This window comes from Cavia porcellus, unplaced genomic scaffold (genome assembly GCF_034190915.1).
Source record: "Cavia porcellus strain 051 isolate PalLab524CR breed Dunkin Hartley unplaced genomic scaffold, mCavPor4.1 scaffold_5, whole genome shotgun sequence".
Classification (NCBI taxonomy): domain Eukaryota; kingdom Metazoa; phylum Chordata; class Mammalia; order Rodentia; family Caviidae; genus Cavia; species Cavia porcellus.
In genome coordinates, this window is record NW_026947488.1 from 67,394,086 (window position 1) to 67,418,013 (window position 23,928).

General features: G+C 33.9%; 1 protein-coding gene across 5 annotated transcripts in view; it reads right to left on the reverse strand.

The window, feature by feature from the left end:
* The window catches only part of Atr (ATR serine/threonine kinase), a 98,366-nt gene that overhangs the window by 16,292 nt on the left and 58,146 nt on the right, over window positions 1-23,928 (reverse strand). For all 5 annotated transcript variants that reach the window (XM_063249116.1, XM_063249114.1, XM_063249115.1 and 2 more), the window contains 11 exons: window positions 22,808-22,972; window positions 21,302-21,393; window positions 19,796-19,887; window positions 19,391-19,568; window positions 18,093-18,272; window positions 17,555-17,714; window positions 12,983-13,162; window positions 7,952-8,094; window positions 5,971-6,068; window positions 4,920-5,152; window positions 825-959 (listed from right to left, as the gene is read on the reverse strand). In XM_063249116.1, the coding sequence (XP_063105186.1) occupies window positions 825-959; window positions 4,920-5,152; window positions 5,971-6,068; window positions 7,952-8,094; window positions 12,983-13,162; window positions 17,555-17,714; window positions 18,093-18,272; window positions 19,391-19,568; window positions 19,796-19,887; window positions 21,302-21,393; window positions 22,808-22,972 (1,656 nt within the window). The remainder of the gene's footprint in view (window positions 1-824; window positions 960-4,919; window positions 5,153-5,970; window positions 6,069-7,951; window positions 8,095-12,982; window positions 13,163-17,554; window positions 17,715-18,092; window positions 18,273-19,390; window positions 19,569-19,795; window positions 19,888-21,301; window positions 21,394-22,807; window positions 22,973-23,928) is intronic.

The window sequence follows — 23,928 nt, forward strand, 5'->3', positions numbered from 1 at the left end:
GCTATTCCAACAGATTAGAGTTAGCAGTGATATCCAATATAAAGTATATGCACGTTTAAAAATATGGAAAATTTTGAATTCTTCAGTGTAGTTTGCCATGAAGATTTCAGATAAAAAATTGGAAACCTACACATGCACTATACTTCTAATAGTGCCAGTGTCTGATAACATAAGATTTTGAGAATGTCAAGTTCATTAGAGGTCAAACAGAATTAATAGAGATTGCTGTATCAGTCCACTAACTGGATTGGCACCACCCTCATCCCAGGAGACTGGATACAATATAAGGGACAAAAAGAGCTTGTCTTTCTCTCCCTTGCTTGCCTATGTTATCTTTTGCCACCATGAACTGTTTCTCCCCTGGAATGCCCTTCTGTCAAACCACTTTACCCCAGGCCCAGTTAATTATGCACTGAAACCTCTATGAAATGTGAGCTATTAGACAAGCAGGTTAATATACATGTTTAAAAGTTTAAAGATATGACAAAGTATAAGTGGAGGCTACTTTAAATAACTGAGTATTTTATACATATATTTTTATGATTTACTATGTTAGAAAATACTTTAAAGTCTCTATTAAGATAAATCATATAGGGAGTAGGGTTGGAGCTCAGTAGCAGAGCCCCTGCCTAAACCTGGTACAAGCCCTGGGTTGGATCCCCAACCCCTTCCCCCCCCCAAAAAAATCATAAATTAAGTATACAATTTGATACATATTTCAGAATTTTAATTTAATTAATCAAATGAAAAAACAGCTCAAATCATATGTTTTATAAACAATTACTCAAAGCTAGTCTATTTGCAGCACAGATCTATGGTAGTACCGATTTGTTGCACAATTCTAGAAGCTTGTCAGTTAGACGAGTTGCATCTCCAACAAATTTTTCTAAAGAATTTTTCATATGGATAGCTTTATTTAGGATTTCCTTGCATCTGTTCACACGCATTGGATAAGAGGACTGTCAGAAAAAAAAAAAGTTAAGTTGAATTGCAGTAAGACTTAGAAAGTTGAAAACTTGATTGAAAAATGCCAACTGAAAAAATACTTATGATGAGTGTTTATATTGGCATAAAATTCTTGGAAATCAACCTGGTAATACCATTAAGGGCCATAAAAATGTAAGTACTCTACAAACTGATGAATTCCCTTCTTGGTATTTACACTGAAGAAATAATGAGAAATGTGAAAAAACTCAGATTTACTCACCTGTGTTACAACAGCAAAAAAAATACAAATAATCTAATGAACAACTGAATATAGCTACTTTGGAATTTTTTATGTCTAAAAATGTGTCTTGAAAGAATATTTGGTGACATAGAGATATTGTAAGTGAAAAACATAAAATTATACTTCAATGTGATATAAATTCAGTATGAAAACATGCTTAGAAAATATATATACAGGGGGCTGGGGATTTAGCTCAGCGGCATAAGCACCTGCCTTGCAAGCAGGCAGTCGTGAGTTCGATCCCCGGTACCGATAAAAATGTAACACAAAATTTAAAAAATAAACAGTAAGAAATCACTAGTTAATAGATTACATATTCTCATCTTAGAAATAGTTGTTCAAGTTACAAAATTGAAGCATATAAAGGAGACTTTCAAACTGAGAGTGCAAACAGTTTTGTTCAATGATCCAAAAAAACTCAGTAATATGGTTTTCTATCTTATACACTTAAACATATATGCAGTTTTAACCTTTAGAGCACTTTCTTTTCTTTTGTACAATGACAGTTACACATTTTGGGTTTTATTATTCCCACAGTTCTTATTACTTTTTTTGAAGAGAGTAAAACCAGATGCAACATATCAGAACAGAGTCAGTAAAATCAAAAGGATGGACATAATAGATAATGTAAAAACAAAATACAAGGTGATAACAATGGTTACCATACTGCCTCTTGCCATTTTAAGAAGAATTGCCAGTTTTAATAAAATTGAACAAAACAGTAAAGAATAAAACCAAAGCATTGGAGACATTACAGGACTTTAAAAGAAGATAATAGTCAACTGGAATGGGCATCATAATGAATCTTATTGTCTTCACAGTTTTGCCTATACTTTTGAACTTGGTATTATCAAGCAAAGCAGAATAGGGGAAAATCAGTCAAAACAAGATGGTACGGGCAATATAGGATTTCAAATCAAGTTAATAGGAAATTAAAGTAGGGGCTTGGGATTTAGCTCAGTGGCATAAGCGCCTGTCTTGAAAGCAGGCAGTCGTGAGTTCAATCCCCGGTACCGATAAAAATGAAAAAGACAAAAAAAAAAAAAGAAAAGAAAAGGATGTTGAATTAAGATGTGGGCATGTACCAGGAAATCAAAGTAGATTACTATAATGTATCCTGCTACTTTTTATTTTTCCCTTAATTAAAAAGATTAAAAAAAAATAATTTAAAAAAAAGGGATTGAGATAAAAGAGGGCATAACAACAGAACAGCGCAGGTCAAAACATAACCATTTAAGCAAAATAGTTTCACCACAAGATACCCTGACATAAAAATAGTTACCATAGTGTCTCTTTCCTTGAAATCTTTGAGTATAACTTCATATACTGTAGCGTCAAACATATCAAGACACTATAAAACCATTCAAGAGAATGACATTATTACAGGATATTTAGAACCAATTAACAGAAAATGAACAATGGTTTCTGTAAAATCTCCTTGTCTATAAAAGTTTTTACTTATATTATCATATATAATAAAATCCAATACGATACCTTTTTTTTTTAATTTTATTTAAGGAGAAAAGAAAAAAAAGCAGAGAAAGGGTACAAGTTATACAGATTTACAGAAAAAAAATGAACAGCAGGAAATCACTAGTTAATGGATTACATATTGTCATCTTAGAAATAATTGTTCAAGTCGATACAACCTTTTAAGACCGATGGAGACAGAATACAAGTGTGATGGGACTTCAAAACAAGATGATATTAAATCAGCACTAGCTATTATGATGTCTTGTTTTCTCCAAGATAGCTGTTCCTACCATCCGATCTTCTTTGCCTCATTTCTTTTTTTTTTTTGTCTTTTTCCTTTTCATCCTTACCAGGGATCGAACTCACGACCGCCTGCTTGCAAGGCAGGTGCTAATGCCGCTGAGCTAAATTCCCAGCCCCTTCTGCCTCATTTCTGTTGAGCTCTTTTTCTGTCGTTTGTTGTCGGTTTGTCTTCTTCATTTCGCTTTCTGCTCCATTCATTGTGGCCTCTCTGCCAGTTTCTGGAATCTTGGCATTTTCCTTTTTTAGAATGTCCTGCATTATTCTCTGTAGAGTTGAATTGGTGGTTGCAAATTTCCCTAGTTCTTCTTTATCCTGGAAGCACCTTGTTTTTCCATCAATTTCTAGGGACAGTTGTGCAGGATATATCAATCTTGGCTGGAGGTTATTATCTTTCACAGCTTGAATTATTTCCCCCCACGCTCTTCGTGATTTGATGGTTTGTGCCGAGAAGTCTGCTGTAATTCTGATGGGTGTTCCCTTGTAAGTGATCTGTTTATTGTCTCTGACGACTTCTAATATTCTGTTCTTATAATGGATTTCTGGAATTTTGATTATTATATGCCTGGGTGTAGCTCTGTTTAGGTTGTAGGTGGCTGGGGTTCTGTATGCCTCATACATCTGAGTATCTTTACCTTTGCTAAATTAGGGAAATTCTCTTGGATTATTTGTGAATAGCTTTTGTAGTCCATTTGTTTGTGTCCCTACTTCTTCTTTTATGTTCTTAATTCTTTTTTTTTTTTTTTTTTGTCTTTTTCCTTTTTATCAGTACCAGGGATTGAACTCACGACTGCCTGCTTGCAAGGCAGGCGCTTATGCCGCTGAGCTAAATCTCCAGCCCCCGATGTTCTTAATTCTTAAATTATAGATCCTCTTATCATCTTCTAGCCTTTGTATTGTCGTTTTTTTTTTGTTATTTTTAAGAAGCTTTTCTTTTCATGCTCCCATATTACAAATCTGCCCTCCAGTTCTATCCTTCGTTTCTTTCAAGCTGTTATGCCAGCTTTCGATAGAGTTTTTAGTTTCCTGGTAATCGCTTTGAACCTGCTTCACGTATTCTATGTTTTCTCTATTTTCTCCATCAAACAATTCTCCCCTTTTTTAATGTTCTTCCATTCCACCATCTGTTTTTTCTTGGGCGGTGCTTAGCATTTCTCTAACTATTCTACTTATATCTTGCTTCCGGTCGTTAATAACTTCATTCCTGAACTCGTGTATGAGGCTGGAGATAGCGCTTTAGCTTTATGTCTATTGGTGCCATGTCTGATATTGCATGTTTCTCAGGATTGGGGGCCGAGGACCCTTTCTTGTTGCTCCCTCTTCCCATATTTTTGTTCCTTTTATACAAGCGTATATGTTTAAGTGTACAGGATAATCATATTACCAAGTTTTTGTTGGATAGTTGAATAGAACTATTTGCAATCTGTTTGAATTCCCACTTATATGTTCCACTTTTGTATCTTGAACAATTATTTGTAAGAGGACAATATGTAAACATCAACTGGTGATTTATTACTATTTTTTTCTTTGAAAGTGTATATTGTATCTACCTGTTTACTGTTTTGTTTAATCTTTCTTTAAATAAAAAAAATATGTTACCTGCAAAAAAAGAGCAAGTATATATACATACATGTATATGTGCAGACTGGCCTTGAACTTATTTATGCAGCCCAGGCTGACCTGAACTCACTGTAATTCTCCTGTCTTAGCCTCCTTAGTGCTAGGATTATAGGCATGTGCCACCATGCCTGGTGTCTCCCAATATTAAAATGAAGTATAATGCCATAATTTCTTTTTAGAAAGTATTTGAATTACTCACCAAATATGGACCAAAAACCCTAGAACTCTCATTTATCTATTAGCATTAAGTAATGAATGCCACATAAAACAGTAAGAGACATTTTGTGATTAATGTTACCTTTGACACAGCTGTCATCATCCACATTGCTTGCTGAGGATAGGCAAGAAACACTTTGGCTATTATTTCCATCAAGACAACAAAAACTTCATCATAGGAATGGCAAATTCGAGAGATCAATTGTGAAAAAGCAGTCAAAAATTGATAGGGAGCTAACTGATTTGTGTGCTCTGTGATAACCTTATTTATTTTAGCCAAGTCGTTTCTCATCTGTACACGATCAGAACGGCCAGCTAGAAAAAAAATCAGTTTAGAAATGTAAGGAAAAAAATCAAACAGTACTGGTTCATTTCACAGAAGAAAAATATTGGTATGTATGTACATATTTATTTGAGACAGGGTCTCACTATATAGCTCAGCTGGACTCACGATCCTCTTGGCTCAGACTCCAGAGTGCTGATTACAGGCAATAGCCAAGATGCCTAGCAAAATTCTTTTTTTCTTAATTTTATAAAATTTTTATTAGTACATGTTGCAGTATATAATGATTACTAGAGATCAAACTCATGACCTTGCACTTGTCAGACAAGCACTTATGCCATTGAGCTAAATCTCCAGCCTTGTTATGATTACATTCCTCATGCGGAATTAGTACTGTATACAAAGCACACCTTCGTTCTTTTTACTTCCCCTTCTTCCACTCTCCCTATGCCCAAAACTGTTTTAACAGCTTTAAAACATATTATTTCTATGCCCAAAGCTACAGCACTTGCCAATTTGTGAAAAATAGATGGTACTGTACAAGTAGAAAAAAGGCTAACATAATTTTTACCAATCATTGTAATTTTTAGGGTAACTTATTTGGCTTAAACGTCTTTTAATATGTGCTGGGTTCACACTTGAAAATGCTGAATTGTAACTACAATGATTTGTCTTTCCAGTCCCTTTTTATATTTATAGAGCATTTTCATTTCAAAATCTACCCATAGCTTTTAGGAAAGTAGATTATCAAGCCAACATTCTCAGCATTAGTAAATTACACTGTGAAGCTATGACTATACCAAAGTTATACTTCTTCCTAGTCCCTTACAGTTTTTTACAAGAGTTATACCTTTTTCCCATTCAAATGCCTTAGCACCAAAATCAAGCCATAGTGATAACATTCGTGGCATTGACTGATATATGAATTGATTTCCATACTGTAGTGATCTGTAATTATATAGATAAAAAATATTATTAGCATAGTAGTCATTTTTATGTTATGAACTAAAATTTTTTTCAAAATGAACAATTCAGTTATACGTATTCTCTGACAAACATGTTGTCAATATTTTTTCCTAGTAGAGGCTATTTTTGATGCCCCTCTCTCTCTTTTTTTTTTTCCTTTTTGGTAGTTCAAGAGGAGCCTCAGTCTCCCAACTGCTAGTATTATAGGCATGCCTCCTGCCTCTGCCTCCCAAGTGCTAGTATTACAGGTATATGCCACCATGCCTGGCAATATTCGTAGATTTACATGGCCTCTACAAAAAATTACAAAAGATCAGAGCTAGTCCTGTCAATCCTGTCAATCCCTTAAAATTGTCCTTATAGTCTGTGTCTTCATTTTTATGTCATGGCCATAAGGTTAGGTTAGGTCCATAATTATTTTTCTTGGAAATCATAACAAGTTGGTCACCCCAATTTCTCATTTCTTCCCTTTGACAGATAATGGACTAATATTCCTGAAATTCAGGCCATCATGCTTTCCCCTGTTCAAAAATAGGAAGGGACAAGCTATAGAATATATGAAATACTGCCTTGGAATCAAATATGCACAATCTTGTTCCTCTGTAATTTTCCAATCTTCCTCTCATACTCACCAGTACATACTTTGCCTCAAGTAGTTTCTTTACCACTCTGTGAGCAAACCATTCAATCTTGTTTCTTTTTTTTTTTTTTTTTTTTTTTTTGGTCTTTTTCATTTTTACCGGTACCAGGGATTGAACTCACGACCACCTGCTTACAAGGCAGGTGCTTATGCCGCTGAGCTAAATCCCCAGCTCCTCAATCTTGTTTCTTATTAAATCTGTGAAATTACTCACGTTTTCTCCTTACTATAACATTTCTGAAGACTGTCCATCAGCTTACTTTATCAAAAAATTATTCTATTTTATAAAATGGATATAACAAATTTTACATTGTTGTGTATTCAAATTGTTACATGTTATTATTGTGCAACTATCAACTCTATCCATCTTTAGAGCTTTTTATCTTCCTAAACTGAAATTTGATACCATTAAACACTAATTCTCTGTTCCTCTTTCTTCAACCAACAATCATTCTGTAACATTAGAAAAGTATGTGATATTTATAGTATTTTGGTATCTGCTCACCTATTCTAAAATGTACTATTATTTAAATGTTTTATGTACTGAAGACTTCTCTCTCTTTTTAAACTTTAGCTCCTTGAGGGCAAACATTTATACTTAATCAGCAAAAACAAGCAGCTACTCAAGATAAACTCGGCTATTTAGATAAATACATCTGAATTGCTAACCTATCAAATGTCATTATCATTACTTAGGAATTAATAATAATGCAAACTTAAATAGTAAGCGTGATACAACACAATAAACTACTTGACTATAATACACTGATATTTGAAATTAAGTAAAATTTCACTTGCTATCTAGTTTAAGAATAAGCTCTTTCTCTAGTGTAATGTCAAAATTATTTTCTTATACACTAGTTCTCACAGAAATGGACTAGAAGAAAACATTTCATTGTAATTTAACCATTAAATATCTATAGTCTATGGTTGGGGACTTGAAAGAACAGGGTCTGGAATGAAAGGACAACTTTTATTACATATTCTCTGTATTAAAGTCTTTTAAATGTATTATTTTTCCACTAACAGTTATTTTAAATGTTTATTTTTTTTTAAGTTTTTTTTTAAAGGGAAGAAAAAATTGCACCCAGGGAATAATTTCTATTTCATAAGAAGTGATAGACTGAATTAATAATAAAGCAGAAAACATCTTGAATACGCTAAGTTATATGGTAAAGGTCATCTTGACATACTTAATTTGCAGACAAGCAGTTCTCACACTCACCTTCCAAAGTGAAGAACTATATACCTGATGAGATCACCTTGCTTTTCCATTTTGTTGTCTGTTACCATGGGCATCAATTTGTCATAGTACTTAGCAAGGTAAAAATGTCCATCTTCCCACTCTGGTAGGAACAAGATGACATCCTACAATAAAGACAACGCAACTATTTAAGAATGTCTCACACTACACTGGGAAGTTAAGTATGAATAGATGATTGAGGATCAAAAGTATAAGGCTGATACACAGTTCAAACTGTTGCATATGACTTTAATTTGCTACATTTCATGACAGCATCACACAAAATTTTATCCATTCTGTAACTAATCGATCTTTTACTTCCAATATAAAATCCAGAAATAATGATGCTATATACTTTCTCAAACACATCTTGTAGGGACATACTGGGTCACAGTATATTGTGGACATAAACCTGTTATCATTTAGATGTAATACAAGTATCTATTATCTGTACCTTACTTGTAATTTAATCTTCTGATAAGCAGATGTTTTTCTTTCTTTCTTTTTTTTTTTTTTTTTTTTTTTGGTCTTTTTCGTTTTTATCGGTACCGGGGATCGAACTCACGACTGCCTGCTTCCAAGGCAGGTGCTTATGCCACTGAGCTAAACCTCTAGCCCTGGTAGATGTTTTACTTATGGTCAAGTGTTACAGTATGTTTAAGAAGTCCTCAGCTGGCATGGAGGTGTAGATCTGCAATCCCAGCAATCTGGGAGTTTGAGAGAGGAGGATTACAAGTTTGAACTCAAGCTAGGCAAGTTAGTGAGGCCTTGCTTTAAGTAATTTTTTAAAGGGCTGGAGATACAGCACAGTATGAAGGCCTTGGGTTTAATCCCTACCACTGCAAAAAAAAAAGTTCTCTCCTAGACCAACTAAGTAACTGAAGGTCATTTTTGTTTCTTGTATGAAGAAGGGATCAAGTTTGATATTTTTTCCCAGTAAGATGATCCAAATAATACAGCATTTTCCTGATTCAAAAGACAAAACATTTATTGAAAATACTGTATTTTCTTACCCTATAATGCCAACTGAAATCTATCTGGGCTCTCTGTTCTGTTCTATTGGTTTATTTCTCAACTTTTGAGGAATACATAGACATCTTCTCTTTTTTTTAACACTGCCATCTTAATCACTATAGTTTTTTAGTTTAGTTTAGTTTTTTTGTACCAGGGATCAAACTCATGACCTCACGCTTGCCCAGCAGGCACTTATGCTGCTGAGCTAAATCCCCAGCCCTTATAGTTCTCAGTAAATCTTGATAACTATGCTGGTTACTCTATTCCACCCTACAAATATACTTGCCATCCTTTAGGCTTTTAATCCTGCTCAGGGGCCCAGAAATTGACATTGATGATTTATATCAGTGAGTTTGTTTGCTCTCTAGTTTCCTGTGAGGTTTAGAAAATGGAAAATTATAACAGGTTAGTGGACAGGAAGACAGTAAGTTCAAAGTCTTTCTACTCTGTTTTCTTGTATTTTGGTGCCAGGGATCGAACTCATGACCTTGCACTTCTCAGGCAGATGCTTATGCCACTAAGCTAAATCCTCAGCCATTTCTACTCTATTTGCTCCTGCTAGGATACAGCTGACAGTAGATTTATTTCTTTCCTCAAGATTAGGTTCTAATTTGAAGGCCCCTTCCTAAAAAACAGATCTTTTTACAGATCCCAGTAAATGTTCTCTCTTACTGATCTTTCAGATTTACATGTGCCAAGGTTTCCTGCTATTGCTAGAAATAGGGTAGTTTACCATCCATTGTTGATTTCCTTTAACCTACTTTTTCATTAAACTCTCAATTCTTTTGATTTGTCACCTATCTTCTGATTGCACCCAATTTCATACAGTATTGTAAAGTGTGTCTTGGGTAGCTAACAATAGATTAAGAAAATGTAACTAATACTGCTAGAGGTCCTGAATTAGAACATCACTGACCACATATGGTAGTACTGTATCATATTAATTTCTTAGATCTGGTCATTGTACTATTGTTGTATATGATACTAAAATTAGGAAAAATGTATAAAGGGTAGATATGGGAATTCTCTGTTTCTGCAACTTAATATTTAAGTTTGGAATTTTTTCAAAATAAAAACAAAAAAATAAAAGTGTGAAAGAAAAAAATGTTTCTGGTTATTCTCAGTCTTTGAATTTCTACATAAATTTCATTTTTTAAGTTATTTTTTTTAGACAGAGTCTTACTTTATAGTTCAGGATGGCGTAAAATTTGCAGTCCTCTTGGTTTAGCCTCCCTACTGCTGGCATTACAGGCACAGGCCACATAAAAGTTCTACATAAATTACAGGTTAGCATTTGATAAGAACTGAATTAAACACCTAGGTCAATTTGTATAGAAATAACATCTTTATATTATTGTCATATCCATAAGTATGGTACAATCCCATTTATTTAGGTCTTTTAAAACTTCACAAATAATATTTTAAGTTTTTTTCTATAGAGGTCTCATGTAATTTAATCTGAGGTCTTTCATATTTCTGATGCTATTCTAAAAAAGATGTTTTAAATTTTTACTGAAGCATAATTTCCTTCAATATAATTTTTATACTTAAGCATACCAATCTTCTCCGACCCACTAACCAGGCAACTATTGACATGAGAAGTGGATTCCACTTTGATTTTAAAAATTTGCATTTTCCTCATTAGTGATGTCTTTTCATGAGGTGGTTTTTTTTTTTAAGTTTTTTTATCAGTACCGGAAATTGAACTCATGGCCACATGCTTGCAAGGCAGGCGCTTATGCCGCTCAGCTAAATCCCCAGCCCCCTTTTCATGCGCTTTTTAACCATTAATATGTACTCTTTGGCAAAACTTGGGCAGATCTTTAAATTGAGCTGTTTTGTCTTAACAAATTTAGATTTCTTCATAATTTGAATAAAATTCATTAGACAAACGCACACTATATTTTCTTCCAATCTATCTGCTTTTCATCTTGTTGAGTGTCTTTTCTATAGTAAGTTTTAACTCTGATGGAAACTAATTTTTTAGCTTCTCTTTAATGTAGTTAATCCTTTGTGTGATCTAAGAAAGTTTTGCCTAACCTAAGGTTATAAAGATTTCTTTCTATTTTTTAATCTAGAAGTTTGTAATTGTAGCTTTTCAGTTTAGGTGTACAATTCACTTTGAAGTACCTTAAGGTAGTAAGGTAAGAGTTAAAGATTACATGATTTGTCACTTAGTAAGTATGTATGTTAACTTTTTCATTCCCATAGCAGTAAGAGTTTCAGTTTTGAATATTAAGTACTTTTCATTTCAGATACACTTTTTTCATGTAAAGGATTTCACATAAAAAATGAACAAGAAATTTCATTTGAATGATTTAAAAACAAGTTCTTTTGAGCTGTAATTCATACACTATAAAGTTTACTCATTTAAATTTGCTTTATAATAGTTTCTTTAATGAAGGTTTCTCAGAACCTAATTCCAGAACATTTTCATCATTAAAAAAAACCCCTGCAAATTGGTCATTGCTTTCCATATATAATCCCTAGCTTCTGGCAACCATTAATCTACTTTCTGTCTCTATGAATTTGCATATTCTAGCTATTTCATACAAACGGAATCATAACAACTGCAGTCCCTCACTTCCATGTCGTACTATAGTAGTGTGCCTTTAGTCTTTCTCTGAGTTTTTTGGTCTACATGTTATGTAGGCAATAGGCACACAAAAAGGGCTACTCAAACTGTTGTGATAGGAATTGGGGATGTACCCAAAGTAATCAGAACTGGAAGAGTTGGTATGAAGAGGTATCTCTCTCCTTCAACCCAGGCAGAAATGGGAGATCTGGGGTGTCTGCTATCATACTTTACTGTATTGGTTAATTTCTTTGTTCCTCAGATAATATGCCTTAAAACACATTCAAATGACACTCTTACACACCTACTACTGGGTACTGACCCTAGGACATCCACACTGAGTTGTATCACTGCCCCCCCCCCTTTTATCGGTACCAAGGATCAAACTCACAACCACGCACTTGCAAGGCAGGCACTTATGCCACAGCTAAATCCCTAGCCCCTCACTGCCCTTTTAAAATAATCTTTTTTTATTTGAGGCAGAGCCTAGGTATGTCACTCAATTGCCCAGGCTGGGCTTGAACGTGCAATCCTTTTGCCTCAGCCTCCCAGAGATTACTTACAGATAAGTATTACCACACCAAGCTAGACAATCTCCCTTTACATAAAATAAAATTTGTAAGTACGGCTTCAGTATCTACACCACATCAAGACTCTTTAGTCCAATATTTGATGCAAAGCAAGCTTAGTTTCTTAGATGGCTCAAGATCTTCTTGTGTACAAGGGAGTAGGCAGTGGACTCCTACTATATCTTTTGCTTAGAACTCAACATTTGCAGATCTGAAGATTAGCCATGTCTGTCACCTGCTTTGACTCGAGTGATTGTTTTATTAGATGCTAGACCCACATCATTTTGTTGTTAAGTTTTAGATTTTGTAGTACTGTTTTAAAGGGTATTATAGTTTGAATTTTTTTTTTTTTAACGGTACCCAGGATCGAACTCACGACCACCTGCTTGCAAGGCAGGTGCTTATGCCACTGAGCTAAAACCCCAGCCCCTGGGTATTACAATTTGAACTGGCAAGCAGCAAAGTTACTTGGAAATCAGCTTTATCATTTAAAAGCTTGTTTTAATGTTATTCTAGGGTAGACGTGCAAAAGTTTTTAGTGTAGGGCTAATTTAGTCTTATCTATAGTGAGACCTCTTTAAGGTCTCTCTACTGAATGCTCCATCCATTTGCCTGGTGAATTGATAACTCTTAATCCTGTAATCTGGTATTTGGCCAAAAACTCAGGGAGATTCCTATGTGAACAGGAATTCATTTAACTTTTTCTTAGTCTGCCCTGCACGTTCTAGCCAACTGCTCTACTGGTTTTCTACTTATATATCTTCCATACATACTTGAAAAATCAATATATCCAATTTCAAAAGCAAAATGGATTCACTGGATTTCTAAATGAAATTATATTAGTTATATACTCACCTTGTATTTTTTCATAATTGCATTGCTTTCAAAGTTAGCAGTTTCTTCCATGAATCGGCCCACTAATAGTGTAGCTCGACCAAGGATTAACATGTTCTTACTCTCAGTTGGGGTTTTATTTTCAGGGAAATATAATTCAACACCTTTTTGAAGAACAATAAGTGCTTGGTGAACATCACCCTAAAAAAAGAAAAAGAAAAAAAGGCAATAATAACAAGCCTTTTAATTTAATAACATATTCTTATTTTCTGAAAAGCAAAATTATTGGACTTTAAAGATCATTACATATATTTAGATACAAAATACAAATCTGTTTGTAATTTGATGCTTATCTTTTATTACCTGCCTTTTTTTTTTTATTGGTACCAGGGATCAAACTCACAACGGTGCTCTTGCAAGGCAGACGCTTATGCCACTGAGCTAAATCCCCAGCCCCGTTTTTGGTTTTTTTTGATACAAGGTCTTGCTTGCTCCCAGTGATTCTCCTGCCTTAACTCTTTTAACTGTTGGGATTATAGGTATGTGCCACACCAAGCTCATTACCCACTTATCAAAGAAAAATTATAAAAAGCATTGATTCATTTCATACATGATTCTTATTCATTTTATAGTTGAAGTACAGGGGCTGGGGTTTTAGCTCAGCGGTATAAGTGCCTGCCTTGTAAGCAGGCAGTCGTGAGTTCGATCCCTGGTACCGATAAAAAGGAAAAAGACAAAAAAAAAAAAAAAAAAAAAAAAAAAAAAAAAAAAAAAAAAAAAAAATATATATATATATATATATATATAGTTGAAGTACAAGAAAAACTAAAGAAATATGGAAACATTGGAATGTCAATCATAAATTAAGTCTCTGGCTTAAAAACTTCATAGCAAGGAAACATACTCGTTAAAATAACACCTTGTGTAACATGCTATCACAGGGGAATACACATAACTAAATGTACCTGAACATACAAAAAAAATGGAGGGTACTAGAAATCAGGAAAGATTTTCAATGGGATAAAATCTGAATTAAGTATTAAAAAGTGAGCAGAAATCTTCTTGGAAAAGAACTAAATTAAAGATAGTCTATGTAGAAGTAATTTTAATTGTGAGAAAGAAAGTACAGATAGTCTCCAACTTAAGATAGTTTCCACCTAGAATTTTCTGACTCTTTTTGGGGTGGTTGTTTTGTCTTTTTGAGACAGGTTTCAGTATACATTTCAGGCTGGCCTTGAACTTGCAGCTATCCTCCTGCCTCAACATCCCAAGTGCTGGGATTACAGATGTGCATCACCACACTTGGCTGCTTTTTCTGACTTTTCAAGGGTACAAAAATCACACACATCTTGCAGAAGCCATACTTTAAATTTACTTTTTTACCAAAGTTTCATGGTGAAAATTTAATCAGCTTAATTTATTTGTAAGTCCTTATAAAGTTAATTATCATACATACAGTTTAACAGCCAGACTAGGACAAAAATGATTTCAAAAAAACCATATAAGACAATTTTATTAAATCAAGGTACACTTTTAGATACACTGTCCATGTTGGACTACAATAACTTTTTTCTGTATTTTTCCTATTTCTGTCTTTTATTTTGTACTTTATATATTGAGTTTATTGTATTGTCTCATTAGTGTGAGAAGTTGAAAGAAACAACATATGTGTATGAATATATATATATAAAGGATAGTTAAGAAAGTTATACTACTGACTTCTCGAAGTCACTGAAGAGAAAGATTTGTGCCAGTGTTGTTCCAACAATTGAATGCAGATGTCTTGTGCTCTGGGTGAATGATACAGGGATGACAGTGCACAATGTGTACACTATCACTGCGCCTGACTGGGGTTTTGGTTCTTTAAATTTGAGGGGGGAAAATATAACTTTGAATTCTTTATATATCCTGGATAGTAGCCCTTTATGTGAGGAGTAACTGGCAAAACCTTTTTCTCATCTTGTAAGTCAGCTCTTCACTCTGTTGGTTGTTTCCTCTGCTATGCAAATACTTTGAATTCAGATCTTGTCCTGGGCTGGCGTGGGATACCATCCTGTGTCACTGGGCAGTGGCAATCAGTCACAGCTCATGGACTGCATGTAAGCAAGAAAGCAAATAACTGATACTTTGCTATTCCCCCTTATCTGTAGGAATATATTCCAAGACTCCCAGAAGATGTCTGAAATTACGAATAATATCAACCTCTCTATATATGTTTTTTCCCATATGTATATACTTAGAATAAAAATTTAATCTATAAATAAGGTACAGTAAGAAAATAACAACTAAAAAAGAGAACAATATGCCACAGTACAATTCATTTAAGACTTGAGAAGTTTAGAAGTTTAACTGAGACACGCTGTAGGAAGCGAGGGTTCTTAATCTGTAAATATCCTCAACCTGTGCAAAGGAGGGCAAGGTGCTTTTGTGAGTGCTACACCTGCCCTGGAAGGAGAAGAGGCTTATTTTCCCCCTTTTTTCTCTGGCTGCCGCCTTGAAGTATTGCCCCAGTGCCATGCCACCCTGACTTGGAGCTAGCTGATAATGCACTGAAATTCTAAAAACTGTAAGCTACATAAACCTTTCCTTCTTTCATTTTGGATGTCAATTGTTTTGTCCCAGCAACAAGAGAAAAGTAACCAAGACATAGTGCATGCCAGTAATTCCAGCATTCAAGAGGCTGAGGCAGGAGAAAGTGAGTTTAAGACCAACCTGTGCTATACACAGAGCTCCAGACCACTCTGAACTATAGGACAAAACTTTAAAAACAAAATAAATACAAAAGTGTATGACTTATGATCAGTAGGTTAGTTTTATTAAACACTCTTTGACTTAAGATGCTTTCAACTTATAATGGATTTATTGGGATGAAACCCCATCATAAGTCAAGTAAGCATCTGTAGTCTGGACTTAGCTGAAGGCTAAAGTATTTGTGAGTTAATGATGAATGAAGCTGAATTTGGGATGACACATAATCAGAAAGGGCTTATATGTATTTTATAGAGTTCAGACTCACTCTTAATTGTAAGAATACTTTGATTTAATCTTTTTGAAGTAACATGTTTCACAGTATTTTTGAAAGATTTCAGACTGTAGTAAAAGTCTTTGAGAGAAACTAAAAGGTTGTTAATATTTATAGAGGCTGTAAATACAAAGTATGAATTAAAGCAGTAGAAATAAGTAAGGAGACTATTCAAGAAAAATATAAAAGGACAAAGGAAAAGAGACTTAACTGTTCACCTAGATATAGAAAGAGAGGGTGAAGAAGGAGCTTAAGCACACAGCTGCTTTAGATGAGAGGATGGAATAAAGTCTCGGAAAAGTAGAGATTATGGATAGAGAAATAGTTAATAAGTATCAGACAACGACTTACTGAATATAAGCAATATATAGCAGTCTGGCACTAGCTCATACTATGGGCAGATATCAACTAATGCAGGGTGAATTAATACCTTCCACATGAACCCAGGAAATAATCTCCTCACCTAACTTTTTTTTTTTTCTTTTTTATCGGTACCGGGGATCAAACTCACGACTGTCTGCTTGCAAGGCAGGCGCTTATGCCGCTGAGCTAAATCCCCAGCCCTTCCTCCCCTAACTTTTCTCAGCTACCATGACGTTGGTACAATCACAAGTAGCTTCAATTATAGCTATCAAGTCTCAATTTCAGAACATGATATGTGGGCAAGTGAACACTGTCAATTTGACTACATTAATAAACTCCTGGAGAGGTAACTGGATCGTGGAGGTGCTAACTTATCAGCAGATTTACCCAGGGATATTCATTGCTGCATGTTATCATTAGGAGATGGGGCCAGTTGGAGGTGACTCACTGCAGGTATGCTCTGGAGAGTTCTTTACAGTGGCACTCTTTTCAACATGCTCTGCTTTACCATGTCCTTCATCATCATGTTTCTGCTTGGAACCAGCCAACCATGGGCTGAAACTAAGCCAAATTAAAATTCTTCTCTTCAAATTATAGGGCATTTCATCTAAGCAATGGGAAAGCTGATCAATGTACTATGCCTCCTACTAATTCTAAACTGGTGCCAAGCATGAGAAGACATGTAAGTAATAACCATTAAATATGGGACATTAATTTTACAAGTGGTTCAGATATTTAAATATTTATTGAGTGCCTAATATACGTATCCTGCAATAAAGTCTTTCTTAGAAAAGTAGAGTATGGAAAGAGAGACCAGTGTTAAGTGTTAGATACAAGGTAAAAATAAAGAACTGGTTATTTTCCTCTAGGAAAATGTAGAGGAGATGAAAAATGAAAAGAAAATAAAACAAAACAAAAAAAAATTTTTTTTGGTACCTGGGATTGAACTCACAACCTCACGATTGCGCCATTGAGCTAAGTCCCCAGCTACAAAATATAATTATAGACTTGACATGAGAAAGCACTTGAATTCTTGTTTAAGAAACAATTTCTTCCAGACTACAGTAGATATAATCAAGAAGAAAAGTGACAGAGAAAAAAATCTAAATTGGGGTCAGGTATCTTCTCTCAGTTGCACCTCCATAGTATAGTAAGTGCATAACTCTTAACAGAATAGATTTATCTCATGAAATTCCCTTGGTCTTTACCTTGGACCAGAGCCACTTTGCCCTTTCCACACACAGTTCGGCAAGTCGTGATTCTCCTGCGTTGAGGAGAGCATTATAGGCTGTTTGGTGGTGACCTGCCTTTCTAGCTACTCTGGCACTCTGTAGCCAGCATTCTCCAATCATTTCACTGTTATCTGGTCTAAAGGCAAGAAAAAAAGAGCATTTATCAGTATTTGTTGGTATTTATCAACTTAACTAAAACATCTCTGCCCAACACAGAACCAGTGATCTATTTGATTTAAAAATCCTGATTTTAATGTTTTTATAGTGCTGCATTTATTTCTCATAAATTTATGAAGATTTGTTCAGAGACTTCTTTTAACATTCAAAAGATAAATAACATAAAGTTGATTCTTCTAAGATCTAGATTTGTTGCAATTATATATTATGGCATAAAGGATTGAAAACAGAAAAACACAATCAGACACAAAATTAGGAAATAAAAATATGATCAAATACTGTAGTTTCCAAACACTAAATTCAAGATATTTGACAGTTTAAAAAGTAATATGAAAACCTTTTGTTGAGGCTTAGTAAAGCCCTTCTGAGAGCGAGGATGGGTTCCTTAGCTCTATAGGAATTCTGGGTCATTTCTAGTCGAGCTGCCCAGTTTAGAGAATCTTCTTGAAAACTATCACCTGGAGACTGGTGAAACAGTGGTCTGATGCTATGCTCCAATTCGCACAACATGTGCAATCTGAAGACAGAGAGAGCTCATGTTAAAATGTTATCATATTCAGTCTTATTAATCTCATAGATTTGTATTACATAAAGCATATATTTCAAATTAGCCATGAAGAATACGAATGTGCAATTTCTTTGGCATAATTTCAGTATATAATTTTACTATATAACCAGTAACACTGATAAGTTTGATTTCAAATTGAGTCTAAACACCAATTTATGTCAGTTAAAATATTTAGTCCTTTACTGTGATTCCCAAATTTTTATGAATTATATTAAGAATAGCATGTAAGTCTAAACATAAATGTATAAACTTTTTTCTCAAATAGAAATGTACAGAACTTGAACTTTATTATCTACATGAAAATTTTAATATAAATCCATTATAAATCAACATAAAATAATTGCATGCTATTGGTGTTGTAAAAGAGCCTGGCACAACATCTGTCAATAAAAATTGTGAAATGAACACAGTTTTAATTTTTTTCATGGAAATGGTAATATATTCACACTAACTTCCCCTCCTTTATGTAATATTCAATGTCTATGACTCATTATGCAATGCATAAGGATATTGCTGATCAGTCAAAACTTAGACAAATTCAATGGCTCAATTTCTGGTTTCATTAGGATGTCAACCAAAGGGGCTTGATATAATTTTAAATTTATCATAGTTCAATTACAAAACATCATTTTTGACACAAGTGAGTTAAGAGACCTAAAATTTCCACTATTTTCTTCCTCATCTCTAAAAGTTAGTATTTTTTTTTCTGGCAATACAGTGCCTTCTTGTGTCTGTGTGTGTGTAATGTATTTGTGAATAATAAGGAAAGGGAACCAGTTAAGTACTAAATTCCTGTGTGGAAAGTACATAGATGTCTAGATTATTTACGTTACTTATACCGAAAGTAAACTATGATATATTATAAGAGGTTGAGTATCTTTTTACATTTTTATTAGTCCCATAATTAAAGGATGTAGGTTAAAAAATTTGTTTTAAAAAACAATAGGTAAAAAGACTACAGAGCCATTTTGCATACCTCAACAATATACCACACATATTATTACAATTATTTACTCATTAGGTGACATTTATAGATCATTAATATAAAAATGGGAGCCCCCAAATACCTCACAATATATTCATATCCTCGTTGGTAAGAGCCTCTTTCAAAGCTTGCAGCTGAAAGAGGTACAATTTGCTCTGCTCTCACCAGTTTCAATGTGTCATAAAAAGTTGTGGTATCTCTTTTTTTGGCTGATAATAGTAGCTGTCCCAGTCTGACACTCCATGATGTAGATTTTCCATCTGAAAATCAAATGGACAGTCAAGAAATGCCATGGTAGATGGGTCTAAAAGCCAGCTTTACTTCATTTGATAAAATGGTCTGCAAAAATACTGAACCATTACTCTACTTCAAACAATGAAACAGGCAAAATTAAAACAAGCTAAGAGATTAATTATGAACGCTGCTAATTACTTGTCTGAATATATATGACAAATTAAAATTCCTTATATTTTAAGAAGTATTTCACCTGCTGCCAAATAGTTTTCCACCAAATCCCACTGTGACAATTTCCAAGCTGCTTCCACTCTGTATGTATTTAGTTCATCTGTCCATTCAGACCTATTAAAGAAAATTATATAAGCTACATATTAATTTATTTAAAAGTGGTAAATTTTTTCATTGGCTCAGATATTTTGATTGCGTCCATTTTTATTTACTATATTTGTATTGTATTTTATTTTGTATTTCAATGTATAGTAATTATCACTATCCAGAAATAAGATTTTAATATTTCAAAACCATTTTTATTAATATAACTATTTTTTGATAGAACTATCCACAAATTAAGTTGTACTATATATAAGAACAGAATTAATTACTGGATAATAACATAGTCCACTGACAAATTATCTGTGTGCTTAACTTGAATAAAGAGCATGGGAGGAACAGATAGTAGGTCTAATAATTTAGGATTTTAAACTAAACTTAATATAAAAATAGAGAAGCCATAGTTGTGGGTAGGGGACAGTTGAGGGCTCTATAGGCTACTTTACACCAAGGGTATAAGAAAGTTGCAAATGCTCCAAGCATGGTGGTGCAGGCTTATAATCCCAGCACTAGGGAGGCTAAATCTACTTATTAGGAGTTGAGAACAACCCAATCAACCTGCAAGCTCCTGCCTCAAAACAAAAACAAAAACAAAAACAAACAAAAAATCCCCCAAAAAACACAGGTAGGCTTCCATTATGTTGCCCTAAATTCCTAGGCTCCAGTAATCCTCTTCTTACCTCAGCCTTCCTAGGGCTGGGACTACAGATGCACACTACCATGCTCAGCTATGAGGCTACTTTTCTCCCCCACAGATTTTGTTTAGGTGACACTAGGATAAACAGTGATATTTTAGATCATGATTGCATAGAAGCAACTGACTTTGTTTGTATTTCTTTATTAATAATATCATTTGATTAATAACTAAATACTATATATATTATAAACTAGAACCTGGCCTAGGCACAATTTCCTATTTAATTATCTAGTAACAGTGCATGCAGCATGCATACATTCATATTATAAAAATACAAAAGGGCCCACAGAGGCTGGTATCAATATCCTTAAAAATCTTCCTTCTTCTTCCTGTAGTAAAAGTAACATGAAAATATAACAAATGACTTACTATTTTTTTTAATGTTAAAATACTACAGAGCATAACTGGTACCAGAACTATAGGCAGCGTACAAATGCTTTTGGATCCCAAAATGTGTCCTAATGAGTGACCCTGGTGGCAGGGAGGTTCTGGAAGCTTTTAGTGTTAAGGAAAATCTAATTCAAACATGATTCTTGAGAGAGAAAAAAAGAAATTAAGTGGTCTACTGACTTAAGAAAAAGTAGAAAACAAAGTTTATTATTTATCTCCAACACTGAGGAAATGTATGAAACACTCATTACTTTAGGAGGCATTAATTTGCCCAAAATACAAATTAAAAAGTCCCTAATCAGACACAGAGAAAAAAATCATTCTTTTATAAAATATTACCTGTTAGCATGCACTCCATTCACCTGAGTGATTACAGTAGAAAGCTGACCAAGACCTAACATTGACTTCACTACACCATGATAATGAATGATCTGTAAATTTAAAAATATTTGAGACAGCAATTATCACATTAAATTCATCTTGGGAACCACAGTTTAACTGATATTATTTACCTCATTGTGCTTACGTCTTTTTAACAACCAGCTTGCCTGAACTGATAGCACAGCCTTTTCCTCTCCTCCTACTGTCCTAATACACTTAAACTAACAGAAAAAAATGAAGGTAACTTTTTAAAAATCTCAGTTTTAATTTATTATATTACTCCAGATTTTTTCTAATTTATGGGCTGGATCAAATATAATAAGTATAAAGCTATATAATATATTTAAAATTTTAAAGATTATTTGTCCTATTTCTAAAAACTTAAATGCAAGGATTACAATATTATTTATATACTCAGCTTTAGTAAGTAAAAAGAATGGTAAATAGAATTGTACAATATTGTTTAAAATTGAAAACAAGATTGAGAAAAATAAAGGCTTTATATAGTATTGAACTTTTGAGGAAAAAAGTACATCAGGTATTTTCAAAAGCAAAACCTTGACAGATTATCTAACACTGTCAATCCATCAATCAAGATTATAAATTAATAAACAAGGATTACATATCAGTGATTCCTAAATTCCTTTCTTCTCCCAGAAGATAATTTACTATCATTAGCTCAATGATTGTAATCAATCATTTCAATTTTCTAGCTAGGTAAGTGTAGTACATGTGTGTGTGAAACATGAAAGCTTCTAAGGTTGTAAAGAATCAGCATTACTAATATTTTTTGTGTTGGTTTTTGATTTTTGAGCAGGCTCTGATTGCTACTTAGTTTAGGCTAGCTTGAACTCACTATGTAGGCCAGACTGTTCTTGAACTTGCAACTAATTTCCTGCCTCAGCCTTTCAAGTGCTGGGATTACAGATGTGTGCTACTATTTTTCGCTAGTATTATCAAAAATAAATGTACAAATTACATGATTTTGGGTTTTTTTTTTGGCACTGGGGATTGAACCCAGAACTTTTGCACTGAGCTACAACCCTAGTTTCCCACCCTTTCTATTTGAGATAGGGTCTCAGTCACAAATTTGCTAAAGCTGGCTTTGTACTTCCAATCCTCTAGCCTAAGGGCTCCCCAGAGTGCTACAATAAGAGTGTGGTCACCAAACTTGGCCTACAGTTTTTACTTTTAATACCAAACTAAAATTACATTATGTTCTAATTACTAGACTTGTGATGTAAATATACTGCAAAATAAATCTCAATGATTTGGGAGGTTGCTAATGTCATAGAGATTTAGCACTGGAAGGGGATTTTTAGATTATCTAGTATAAGTGCCTTATTTTGCTAGTAAAGAAACTGAGTTGGTTAAGTATTTTCCAGATACCATATACTATGAAACTGGCTAAGACAGTATTGAAAGTAAAGTTTTCGGTTTCCTACTTATCAGTCATCACCTTACCTGGTCTGGTTCCAGCTGAATAGCCCTGTCATAACAAGCAGTGGCATCCCTCAGCAAACCAATGCTTTCATGTTCAAGGATTTGTTCTTTCAGAGATGGTTCCGCTTTTCGAATTGCACTCACTCCAGCCACCCCATCTGGTTCATGCATAGCACCATACAATTTCTTTGTTCCAACAATTGGGAAAAAACACAATCAGAAAACAAAAGCAAAAAACAAAAACAAAAACAAAAAAACCCAGCCAACTATGATTCTACCAGCACACATGAAAAGAACACAAAAAAAATCTTCCTCAAATAGTATCTGCTTCATGGCATATTCACTGTAAAGTTAAAAATTTATTTCAAGGCATTCTATTATCCTATCCCTCTTAATTCTATGTACATACAAAGCTACTGTTACCAACAGTTATAAGGAACCTGAAGGTCCTGAAACTGTCTGAATCCAACTGATAACAGTTTTTGTTGAGTACAGTTTATAAGTGTTTTATTTTATGTAAACTTTTTTTATATTTAAGAAAGCCAAGACATTAATAATCTGAGCTCAAAGGAGATATTCAGTTTAAAGATAACAATTTGAGAAGTAATTAGCATAAAGACATTCTTTAACAATAGGAAAAATCTAAGAAATGGGTAGAGATAAAGAAAAGCCGTGGGCCAGGGATTTAGCTCAGCGGCACAAGTGCCTGCCTGGCAAGCACAAAAACAAAAAACAAAAAACAAAAAACAAAAAACATTGCTGAGGACAGAGACTAGAGTTTCTTGATGATGAAGCACAAGCAAATACAACCAACAGAAAAAAAAAAAACCAGGAGAATAAAATATCTCAGAAGCAGTAGGAGATGTCTTAATGAGAAGAGTTTTAAACAGTTTAGTTTTGAAAAGTGAATACTTTCAAATTGACAGGAGAAAAACAAAGGGTTTGAGCACTTATAAGGGAAAGATTTTTTAAACAATGAACCATAGACTTAAAGACAGACAAGGAAGAACACAAAAGACAGAAAGGGCTAATACCCATCCTAAGACTATAAGCTACTAATTTTCCAGTGCTTTTACTATATATTTTTTTAACCTAAAAATGTCTACTAATCTTGATCTCTTATTTAATTCCATTATATTAGA